The sequence below is a fragment of the Hyaloscypha bicolor genome (assembly GCF_002865645.1).
Source record: "Hyaloscypha bicolor E unplaced genomic scaffold K444scaffold_116, whole genome shotgun sequence".
Taxonomy (NCBI): Eukaryota; Fungi; Ascomycota; class Leotiomycetes; order Helotiales; family Hyaloscyphaceae; genus Hyaloscypha; species Hyaloscypha bicolor.
Genome location: NW_020194618.1, coordinates 711,448 through 724,055, shown reverse-complemented (window position 1 = coordinate 724,055; position 12,608 = coordinate 711,448). Strand labels below are relative to the sequence as shown.

The following is a 12,608-nucleotide window of genomic DNA, read 5'->3' as shown; positions in this document are numbered from 1 at the left end:
CGTTGACATTTTTTCTATATAAGAACCTGTAGACTAATGACTAGTTTTTGCTTTCCCCGGACCTTACGATATAGGTTTAGATGGGCGACGAGTTGATAATTCATTTTGCTCCAATTTCCTACAAAACCCTTTCCTCGGACTCGATTTCAATATGTTTGTAGCATTCAGGCACGCTCAGGCTATGTGAAAGCAAATATATTAAATCCATTCACCTTTCCAATCATCTCTTTCTTAATGTTGTTCCCATCCTTCTTGCTTATGAAGTCAACATCTCTGACCTTATAAGCGTTGTCATCCATATGCTTCCCAGCATGCTTGGCCATATACGCGAAGACCTCGGTGAATGTTGCGACATCGTTGCCCTCGCGATCGATGGGGGCGGCCACGTTGATTTTTGCTTTGTTGGACTTGTAATCCCAGCCACTTATTACGGCTATAACACGTCCCTTTTTATCTAGGACCGGTCCTCCCGAGGCTCCTATAATAGCATTAGCATACCGGCGCCCATAGACCTGCTCATGTTGCATGCATCTTGTTCGGTATCGCCCTTGTGCTCGACTATCCCTGCTGTCAGGCGCGGGTAGTATACCGTGAGAGATATGCTTTTGCCTAGGTACCTGCGAGGCGCGAAGGTGGGGAAGTCTTTCGAAAATCCAACTATGGTTCCGATACCGATTAAAGGTGTCTGAAAAATCTCCAAGGGAGTGACTGTAGCTATATCGAAGGGTTCCCGCAGGCGGATGAACCCGAGGTCGTTCTTCCTCAAGCCCTTATTGAACTAAGGATAGGGAACGACGGCGTATATGCCATCGCGAGACTCGACAGTGCTAGAAATGCTGCCCACACCAGCGCTAATTATAACGCGCTTAGCGTAACCCCATTTCTTGCTGTAGAGAGGATGGGCGGCCGTTATAACGATCTGCCCGTATTGGTTGCAGATCACAACGCCGGTGGCGAGAGAATGGTGTCCATCGAATATTGCCGTAACCTGGACCACTCCTATCAAGTGATTAGAAAATCGTATAGGTACAGTGTGACGCGAAGAATATACCACTCAAGGTGCCGCCATGTGCCACGTCCTTTTCGGGGACCACGACCCTCTCGTTCTTGTGAATGACGGCCTCGTCATAGTTAGGCTCCAGTTCCCATGCAACCGCCTTCTTCTCTTTCTCCATATTGTCAAATATGTAGTCGAGCAACTTGAAGAATTTCTCGTGAGGCATACGAAGGAAACGTGCCATTGTTTCTACGCAGCGGGCTTGCTGTATAGCGTCATCCAGACTGTGCAAAAGGCAGGCGTCAATTGACATTTCTTCATTTGCAATGGGAGAAGGGCATACATGGCTCCAGAAGCATCCTCCCTGGAATCTTTAGCCATAGCAGAGATTGTCTCGTCGGGCAACGGAGAAAGCGGTCGACGCTACTTGAGAACAAGGGGCGTTTCTCTGGCGAGATGTTCTCGGAGTAGGGTGCTGGCAGAGTTGGAACTGCTGATTTGATCCGAAGTTGTCTTGAGGCCATCCTGCTGCCTTTTATACGGCGTGCTGGGAAGGTGATTACCTAAACTCCCTCCTCCCCTCCCGCGAGCGCCCACGCTGCTCGCCCATAGAGGACGAGAAAGGAGAGCCCACCTTACCGTTTTCACTCTAGCAATCCCGCGAGGCAGACTGCGAAGTAGCTGGGGAAGCAGCAGCTGGCGAAGCAGAGGGCGAAGGACTGGCGAAGCAGAGAACGCGTCTCATACTATCCCCTCCCATGAATAATTATGGGTGGGTCCAATATTCGCCATACTATCATGCCACGATTCACACCACTAAAGGCACGCAATCGAGGGTCTATAGCGAATAGCGGCTCTCGAAAGCACCTGATATTTCCTAATTCGGGGATACTGACGAAGTTTCAGTGTGGCGTTACCAAAGGACCCACTCGTAATTATTCAAGGGGGGGGATAGTACTTGTATCCTGATGCGGGGTAAAGTAGTCGGGGTTTCGGAAAGCCGGAGTCTTAAGCAAATGGGTCGTGCGCCATTAACGAGTTTTGGGGCATTCGATTGGTCTAATGAGCCCGATAAGGATCGACGGCTGCCTACGGATAATTCCCGGATAATTCCCTAGAGCCTCTTTCCCGTAGGACCTCCGAGCTTTCCTCTGTGGATCTCCGAACTTCCGAACTTTCTCCTAGTCACTCACCGCTCCGGTAGTTTCCAGGAGAAAGGGCTGCCGTGCGAGGCTGGTCCGCACAGCTCAATACTTTGGTTACACGTCGGCAAGATCGTGTCTGCATTGCCTTGCATTCCGGCTCCGAGCTCAGTCACTCCGATCCACGTGACTGAAACTTGCACAAAATGTTCACGCAGTGGGTTGTTGGCCGAGGTTTAAGCAGCAGATTTCGCAGGTCTATATGCTCGATTCCGCGTTCTCGACTAGTGAATAGAAACAACCTCATTTCTTATAATTACAGAACTAATTACGATGCCTTGGGTCTGAGCCTTAAGTACTACAGACTAGAGGGAATTGACATTTACATTAGCCCATGGGGTACTTTACTCCAAATATTGATTATTGGCGACTCTATTACAACAGGCAAGTCTGTGCATCTGGAAGCTGTCTATATTACTGATAATGCCATGTCCAGATCTGGCAAGAATATCTACCGGAACCCAAGCAAATAGGGGGACTGCTCTTACAAACCCAAGTACAAGAAGAATAAGGGTAGGAAGAAAGCGAACTTTATAAAAGGCTCTAGCTAGTCTAGTATCAAATATAGTAGTAGATAATGTGATGGGGATTTGATTGTTATATGGATATCGGACCATATATAGGCGTTGGATGCGTGGGTGGAGGTAAAGAGGGTAGGAAGCTAAATAAGTAGAAGTAATAATATTAAGACTCTCAGCACCAGCAACGAAATAATACGAATGGTCAAAAATAAGGGGCTCCGAAGGTTGATGTATTGGGAAGGCTAATCATATGTATGGACGGAGGTCTTATGCAACCCCCTAAACTAGCGCCAGCATGCCTGGAAAGCAGGACACGTGACGGTAGTTACGGGACAAGAGAGAAAAAACCCCACCACAATAATAGTTACTAGAGGCAGTTATTATAGATAACGGATTTATATAGAGGTTACTACTAATAAGGTTTTATTATTATAGAATAATATACTTGAACTATACTTGGATATTATATAATCTCGGTTGAATTCTTTAAAATATAAAGAACTTTTTTAAGTTCTTATACTTTATCTTATATCTAGAATTAATATATTTCTTAACTCAAACTCTTATATAGTAATTATTCTCTAGTAATAGCTAGTTATTTGCTTAACTAGTTACTTATTAGGTTACTTATTAGCTAGTTACTAGAAGGGCAAATATCGTATTAAAGTTAGGATTTTTGATAAGTTTTTAATAAGAAAGGTTAATATAGAGAATTTTAGCTAATAAGCTTAGAGATAGTTATTATAATTTAAGCGAGTTTATTCTATTAAAATTCCTTGCTCCTTATATTTATCTTTCTCTTACCTTTATTATTTCTTTAATTAATTTTATTATTCCTTTAATTAATTATAATTAAAGTTCTAATTAAATAAAACAGAATTTAAATATATATTAAATATTCTTTTTTTCAGTAATAAGCCTAGCCTAAGTTTAAGTTATTATTTACTTATTTTAATTTTCAAATATTATATAATAATTTGCTAGTTATAAACTTTTAGGGCTTTACTTACCCTATAAATTAGTACCTTGCTCCTATAAGAATATAAATATAGTATAGGCTATACTTTTTCCTATTATAGTCTGTCTTGCCCTTAAACTATACTCTTATAAAGGAGAGTCTAAGAGAGTCTTTTTTTTAAGTCTAAATAAATATTATTTTATAATATTTATTCTAAATAACTTATGGCTTTATAAGTTATTTAGGGTAAGTAAATATTATAAAAAGATATTTATTTAGATTCCTAATTTTATAGCTAGTTAGAATTATAGATATAAGGCTAACTAATAAATCTTAGCTATATTATTAAATGTTTTATTAATAGCTTATTAATAAACTTGATTAATAAGAAAGTTATTAGTACTTTTATTAGAGTTCTTATTAATAATTCCGGCTAATTATTAATTCTATTAGTTCTTATTAAAATGAATTTTTATCTAGTAACTAATATATGAGATTTGTTATTAAAGTACCTAAAGCTATAAATATTATACTAGAGAATTAGTAATAGTAGAATTATATTTAAGTATTATAGATAATAATATCTAGAATACTTATAGAATAGATCTTTATTAATACCTATAAATAAGTATTTAGTTTTACCCTATTTATAATTATTGTCCGAAGAAGCAGACTATTACAAGCCTATAGTTCTATTATATAGAATACTTTAGACGAAGACCCTTATTAATGCCCGTTAGTAAGGGCCTAGCTTTACTTATATTATAAGACTTTTCTGGAGAAATAACTAGTAATAGATTAGACTAAGGTATTTTAAGCTATTTATATATATATTACTGAGCTAAAGACAGATATAATAGTAGTAGCTTCTAAGTAGTAGTTCTTTATTTAACTAGATATATTACTAATTCTCTAGAGTAGAATATTACCTATAATTATCTAATATATTACCTAAAAAGATTATATTTCTAGATAAATAAAACAAGCTTAATAAGTAAGAATAATATATAGCTAATATATACTATTTTAAAATACTCTAGTAAGGTAAATAGAAATAGATTTATTTCTTGAAATATTATTATTAGACTATAGCTAATCTCTATTTAGGTAATACTAGCTAGAAATCTAAGCCTTTTAACTATAATAAATTTATATATAATTATAAATCTTACTTACTAAAGGAGATACTAGTTAAACTAATATTGAAACCTGTTATATATAGATTTTCTATAATAATAGATATAGAATTTCTTTCTCTAAAAATAAATTAAACTATAAATAACTTTTTATTCTCGAATATAGTAACTAATTTGAACTTCCCTATATCTAATAGAATAGTAAAGTATTTATATATAAATATATATATAGGCTTAAGGCCGGACTATTTCTCTAATCTAAAGCTTAACTATAATCTAGAATAATATATTAATTCTATTATTTTATTAATTAAAAAAGTACTAGCTTTAATAGAAAATAATAATATAATAGCTTATTAAGGCCTAATAGCTACAGATACTAGAATTATAAGCCGACCCAAATAGCTAGTTATTTTGGATATAAATAACTAAAAGTATTTGAACTTATACTAGTAGATAGCTTATATTACTTATATATTTATCTTTAGAAGCTATTATAAGATAAATAATATAATTAGAAATATAGTACTACCTTTAATTAAGGGAATTAAAGAGGATCTTTATTTTTAATTTTTACTAAAGTCTATAAGAAATAGTAATATATAAACTCTAGTATAAGTAACTATTTTTATAGCTTATATTTTGCCTAGTACTATATATATACCTGCCTTTAGAAGACTTCCCGAGATTAAAAATACTAATAGAAATATATTACTATATTTAATTAAGGAAAACTTTTATTTTTTATTTTTACTAAATTCTATAAAAAATAGAAATACCCGATCTCTTATCTAAAAAATAAACTATTACTCTAGAACTATAGCCTTATAACTAATATCTAGAGTTTATTATATATAAGCGGTATATATATTATTAGTTTTTATACTAGAAAAAGTAATTCGAGTAGAAATTAATTAATTATTTCTTAAGGCTATATAACTAGTTAACTTATTTATAAATATAATTTAGCTAAAGCTAGTTTATTTATAATTTATATATAGACTATATTATATTATTAGAGAGGATATACTTTATATTAAGGTATAATTTATAAGTAGCTATATAATATTACTAGTAATAGTAATAATAATTAGAATCTAGTTAGGCTATATAGCTTGACTTATATTAGGTTAAATCTAATAGTAATATATATTATAGTAAGCTATATTATATTTTTTTCTACTTACTTTTTATTTAATTCTATAAGCTATAAGTTATATTACCTTATTTTTTTAAATATCTTATAATATAAGACCTTATTAATAGCTATTAATAAGGCTCTAATATTTATTTTCTTAGTCCAGAAACTAATATAGTTATAGGCTATATAAAATAAGCTTATTAGTTCTTAGATAGTAATTAATCTAGATTTCTAGAATAAAGTTCTTATAAGTTAGAATATTTCTTTATACTATAATAATAAGCTATTTAAAAACCCTTAATTTAATAAACTAGATTCTTTTATATAGAATAGTATCTCTTATAAGTTAGATAATACCTGGCTTACTAGTAATAGTTCTATTTCTAAATTTAATACTATAGAATATTTTATTAAATATTTTAAAAGTAGCCTTTTTTATTCTAATAATAATTATAATATATAGTTTACTAAATACTATAAAATACTTGAGGTAAATAATAATTCTTATAAGATATATAAAGAATTAGGTAAAATAGCCTTTTATACTAATTCGAAAATAGTATAAAACTACTATATTTCTAATTTTATTAGTAAAAGATATATTTACTATAGAAAGAAAGCTTTAATAACTAGAAGATATATAATAAAAGTAATTCCTAATCTTACTATTAAGGCCTATTTTCTCTTATACTTAATAAAGCGGCTAATATATAAGGGCTGTTTCTAGAATAATAAATAGTACCGGAAGCTTTATTAGTATAGACTCTAATAAATTATTAATTGAAATTATTAATTAGTAATTATTATTAGCTAAGTAATTAATAAATAATTAATATTAATAATTATTATTAATAAAAGTAGGTCTAGCTATTAAATGAGCCCTATTATGGCTTTCTAGTTTAATTATAAACTAATTAGTATTAAGATTAGTATAAAAGTATATTATTATTACTATATTATTAGACTTTTTAATTTTTTATTTAATAGTCTATTATATAATATAGACTAGCTAGTATTTAATCTAGTTATTAATAATTCTATTAATAAAAGTGGGCCTAGCTAGCTATTAAGCGAGTCTTATTACCTTAATAATTATTAATAAAAGTAGGCCTAGCTAGCTATTAAGCAAGCCCTATTACCTTAATAATTATTAATAAAAGTAGGCCTAGCTAGCTAGCGAGCCCTATTACCTTAATAATTATTAATAAAAGTAGGCCTAGCTATTAAATAAGCCCTATTATAGCTTTCTAGTTTAATTATAAACTAATTAGTATAAAGATTAGTATAAAAGTAGATTATTATAAATATATTATTATATTTTCTATTTAATAGTCTATTATATAATATAGACTAGCTAGTATTTAATATATAATACTAAGATTTATACTATTATTTTTTCTAAAAAAAATTAAAATTTTTATATTTTCTTTTATTCTTTCTTTAATATATAATAGTATTTTATCTTCTATTATTTAAATATAGCTTCTGAATCTGCCTTATTAATCTATTAAGCCTCTACTAATATAGATTTAACTTAATTCAAATCTAATTCTAAATAGAGAGAACTTATAAGAGCTATTTAGGCTTATACTTATCTCGGGTATCTAGATATAGAAGAATTACCTAAATACTACTATTGTTTTTCTTATAAAAAGAAAAATCTACTAAATATTTATTCGACTTTAGTTTTTACTAATTAATATAATTATCTCAAGTTAGTATATAATATTACTATTAAAAGCAGATCGGAAATTAGTTTACTTTAATTAAAAGTAATTAACTAACTATAATAGCTTTATTTATAAGTAGAGTTATCTGGCCAAATAACTGAAATTAATATATATATCTTTTAATAATATCTTAATTAGGTAGTAATTTATAAAGCTTTAATTTTATTAATTATTATTTATAATCTATCTTTTCAAGTAATTAAATAGCCCGAATTTCATATCTTTTATCGAATACTTAATTCAGAATCTTAGTTTTTTCTTTTTATAACTTACTCTTATATAAGAAAAAAGCTTAGGAAGTACTAGATTAGCTTAAAGAATATTATATAATGAAAACTCTAGTCTATAGTTTCAAGTATTTATTTTACTCTTAATATCTGAACTTCTTTATAAGAATATCTTCTTTTAGGTATTATTATATATTTTATTAAATAATAAGATAAGAATTATATAAAGGCCCTTCTAGCTCTTTATATAGTACTAGATTATTTAGAAGAAGACTAATTTACGATTTTATAACCTGTATTTTAAGACTATAGTATTACTAAATAATTTAGAGCTATTATTAGTAATAATACTAGTATAAATAGTATATTATATCGAGCTATTTAGGCTTATTTACTAAGGGAAAAAGGATTAGAATAGGATGTTTTATAATAGCGGATTTATTATTTAGGATATATTATTAATTTTTCTATATAAGCCTTTTTATTTTATAATGTTTTTATAAATAGAGAATTAAAGGCACTTAATAAATAAGAGAACTTAGGAGATTTGAAAGCCCTATTAAGTAATAAGAAAAAACAAATGAAATTTCGACTTTTGAAACTATTAGGCTAGCTTTATAATATTATTATATATATTTATTACTTTTCTAGTCAGATTACTAGATTTAAAGCTCTTACTAGAAGAATAATTTCTTTTAATAATCGGATATAATGAAATAGCTAGTATATAATACTTAATATTACTTTTTAGTAGTATATTTATTTTAATATCTATTATAAGAAATATTTTGCAGATCTAAAATTAGATTACCTTAGTTTAGAAAACTAGAAAAGGCTTTAAATAATTTCTATCTTTCTCAAACCATTTTATAGAGCTATTTTTAAGACTTAAGGAGATATTATAACTATTAATTAAATGCTTTTTATAATAGATATTTTAATTCGAATATTTAATAGATTACTAGTAAGTAATAATTTTTATACTAATTTTTATATTAATCTTTATATTAATCTTTATTACTTGAATTAATAATACTGACTATAATATAATAGAATATATATATAAATAATAAAGACTTTTATACTCGAATCCGGAAAGAATAGAAAGTCTTTAATATATCTTTTTATATTACCGCTTTTATACTTTATCCGAATTGCTATATAAAGTATATTAGAGCTAATTGAGAGAAAAGATGAGTTTAGCCTATCTTAACTAAAGTTAAAAAGCTTTGGGAGAAATATCGAGATTAGATATTTATTTCTAATAGTTCGGTACTAGTTAAGGAAATTAAATAGCTAGTAGAGAAAGAACTAGACAATTTTAATAAGATTACTTAGATATTAGAGAAATATATATAGCCGGTAAGTTAAGACAAATACAAGAATTATTATTAGAAGAAGCTATATAATATTAGAAACTTGTCTATACTTTAATAATAGTATTAAAATATATAAAGAAAGTACTAGCTAAAGCTCTTACTTATAGTAATTAATATTCTTTTAATTCTAGTAATAAGTACTAAAATAGAGCGAATCTTTTTAGATACTTACTATATAATATTATAAGATAGAACCTAAATAATAGCTAAGACTTTAGAGATAGTAGAATACTTAAAGTATTAGAAAAGAAGTAGAATTTTAAGTATTTTTATTAATACTAGTAAAAAATAGTAAAATTAGTATAAAAATTAGTATAATTATAATTGTTTTCTTTATAATTTATAATTATTAGTATCTTAAAGATATAGTACCTAGCTAATTATTACTTTTACTAAAGAAGTTTCTTAAATATTATTAAATAGCTATAATATCTTTTATAACCTATAATTTAGAATTAGATAGAAAGATATATTAGTATAAGTTATTCTTTAGCTTTTTTCTAGTATATACTAGTAGTATTATTACTTTATAGCCTTTTCGAGATTTAGTAGAAAAGTAAAAGCTAGTAATATTTAACTTAGCCTCGGATTCTGGCTACTAAATAGTAGAACTAGAAAGGTTAATTTATTTATTATTTCCTTATATCTAACTAGCTAAATTTCTCTAAATAGCCTTTTTGCCTAGTATAAAGAATTTAGTAGAACTAATAAGTATAATATAGTTACTATATAATAATTAGTAATTAATATAAAAATAAGTAAAATCCATATTTACTATATAATAATTTAATTTTATAAAATAAGGATCTCTTTTTCTTTTACTAAGTTTCCTACTATACTATAAATTTAATATATTTATATTTCTATTTTAGTTAGTTTTATACTAATCTTTATACTAATCTAAAAAGAGGTTATATATCTTAGCTAAAGCTTTTTATATACTATTAGCCTTTTCTTTTATTTTATTCTCTGAAACTCACTTAATCTCTTTCTCTTAATTAAGCTTTTCTTTAGTCTTCTATATTTCTTTAAACTATATATTATTCTCGAAATTATATTTAATATCTTTTTATACCGGATTACTATTATCCCAAGCTATATATAAATTACTATACTTACTATAGCTAAGTAATTTATTATAATAAGATAATATTATAGTAGTAGTAAAGAGCTTGAATTAAGCTAAAGGCTATATGCCCGGCTAAAAGTACTGGCTATACGCTAAGTTATATATAGTAGCACTATATAACTAGTACTATATAATATAATTATTTAACTGCTTTCTAATTCTTTCCTTATTATTTTCTAAAGCCAGATTAGTATAAAGATTAATATAGGAATATTCTGAAAATACCTCCTTAATTTAATACTTATAGTAGACTTCTATACTATTTCTTGCTATCTTAATAGTAAAGTACTTTTATATACTATTAAGCTTACTATCTTATATTTTGCTACTATAATTATACTTTAATTTACTACCTTTGCCTTCTTAATCTTAGTATAAATAAGATCTTTTATAAGAGCTTTATTATACTTATATACTTTTATAATATTTGGGTTTTGAGATAGATCCGTTAGTACTTTTCTCTTACAAGTAGTAGTACGGACAGATCTAATAGAAGAGGCTAGTTGAGATACTATATTAATATAGCTACTATTCTATAATATTATAATTAGTATAAAGATTAATATAATATAAGTATAGACTTATTTCAGGCTCTGAAAATAATTCAATAATAATCGGTAATATTTTATAATTACTAATATATTCGATATACTAATTATAGTTTATTACTATAGAATATACTATAAGGACGATCTATATAGAGATTAGTAAATTAATTAGTATATTAGAATACTAACTTATAGGTTATAGTATAGAGTTATATAGTAGTATAGTTGAGTTATTAAGAAGAGATTGAAAGGTAAGCGAGGTAAGGTGAAATAAAATTGACTTTATAATATAAAATAATTCACTTTTAAGATATATAAAAAATTTTTTAAGCTATTACCTTACTCTTTCCTGTCACTTCACCTTAGCTAATACCTTTCCTTCAACTATATTACTTCAATCCGCCCTCAATTAATCCCTTCTATAGTATATGTCACGATTCCCAGATGCCAGATGCCTCCTAGACGCACGTGACGCGGCCGCCTCGCTAGGGAAGTATGCTTGGAATGCACTGGAGATATTTAGAAGGCTAAGCCCCTTCGGGACTAGCGCACTATGGGGTGCATATATTCCCTCGAAGCCTCCTGTATTCTAGTTTTCCCTTCCTTAGCTTTGAATCGTCTTCGTAAGGGACCTTCTACCTTGCTTTCCAAGCCCTGAATGCCGTACCCGTAACAGTATATCTCTTGATTTATATTAATTACTATACTAATTAAGATATAGTAATTGCAATCTCTAGTTAATTATTCAACTATAGTACAAACCAAGCAAACTAATAGCAAGCGTATTACTTCTAGAAAGGCTCTTGCAGGCAAGGCTTCAAGAAAGACACTTGGCGGAAAAGGCTATATTTCTGCTATTATATAAAAGAGAAAATATAGGTTCAAACCTAGTAATTAGTTAATTAGTAAAAATATTAGTATATCTACTAACTGGATTTATAGCTAAGGCCTTTTAAGAAATCAGAAAATATTAGAGAAGTACTAATTTATTAATTCCAAAGGCACCATTTCATTAATTAGTAAAAGAGATTTTGGCTCAGAAAAGTGGACAAGATATATATATTCAAGCTTCGGCTTTATATACTTTATAAGAGTCTGCGGAGGCGCTTCTTGTTACGAAGTTTGAGTATAAGTTATTTTTCTTAATTATACTAATTTTTATACTAATCTAATTCCAGTAACAAACCTTATAGCTATTTATATAAAGCGGATTACTATTTAGAAAAAGGATATGAAGCTAGTCCAATAAATGAGATTAGAAATAATAGGTATTAGTAAGGTTAGCAAACGCCTTATAGCAGTACTATAGGGTAGTTAGTTTACTTGGGTTACTAGTAAAGTAACTAGATTAGGCGTCAGGAAATTAACCTTTATATCTAAGGCAAAGCAGTTAGCTAGCTATTAGATTAATAAAGCAATAACTTAAATTATTACTTTTTTAATATATCTCAAATTAGTTATATTCTTTAAAGAACTAGTATAAAGATTAATTAATTAATTAATTAATTAATTGGAATAGAGAGTAGAAGGGGCAGATTCTGCCGGGCCCCTTATTGCCTAGAATAATAATTATTACCAATTATCGATAATTATCGATTATTAACAAATTAGCGCAATTATCTAATTATTGCTTATCGAGC

At 28.5% G+C, this 12,608-nt stretch overlaps 1 protein-coding gene across 1 annotated transcript; it reads right to left on the bottom strand.

Moving 5' to 3' along the window:
- Positions 1-652: 652 nt before the first annotated feature.
- K444DRAFT_31567 (uncharacterized protein) lies at positions 653-1,571 on the bottom strand. The gene is made up of 3 exons (XM_024871841.1): positions 1,341-1,571; positions 1,052-1,281; positions 653-999 (listed from the first exon to the last, which is right to left on the bottom strand). The coding sequence occupies exons 1-3, from the start codon at positions 1,376-1,378 to the stop codon at positions 779-781; spliced, it is 489 nt and encodes a 162-aa protein (XP_024734542.1). The 5' UTR covers positions 1,379-1,571; the 3' UTR covers positions 653-778.
- Positions 1,572-12,608: the final 11,037 nt, after the last annotated feature.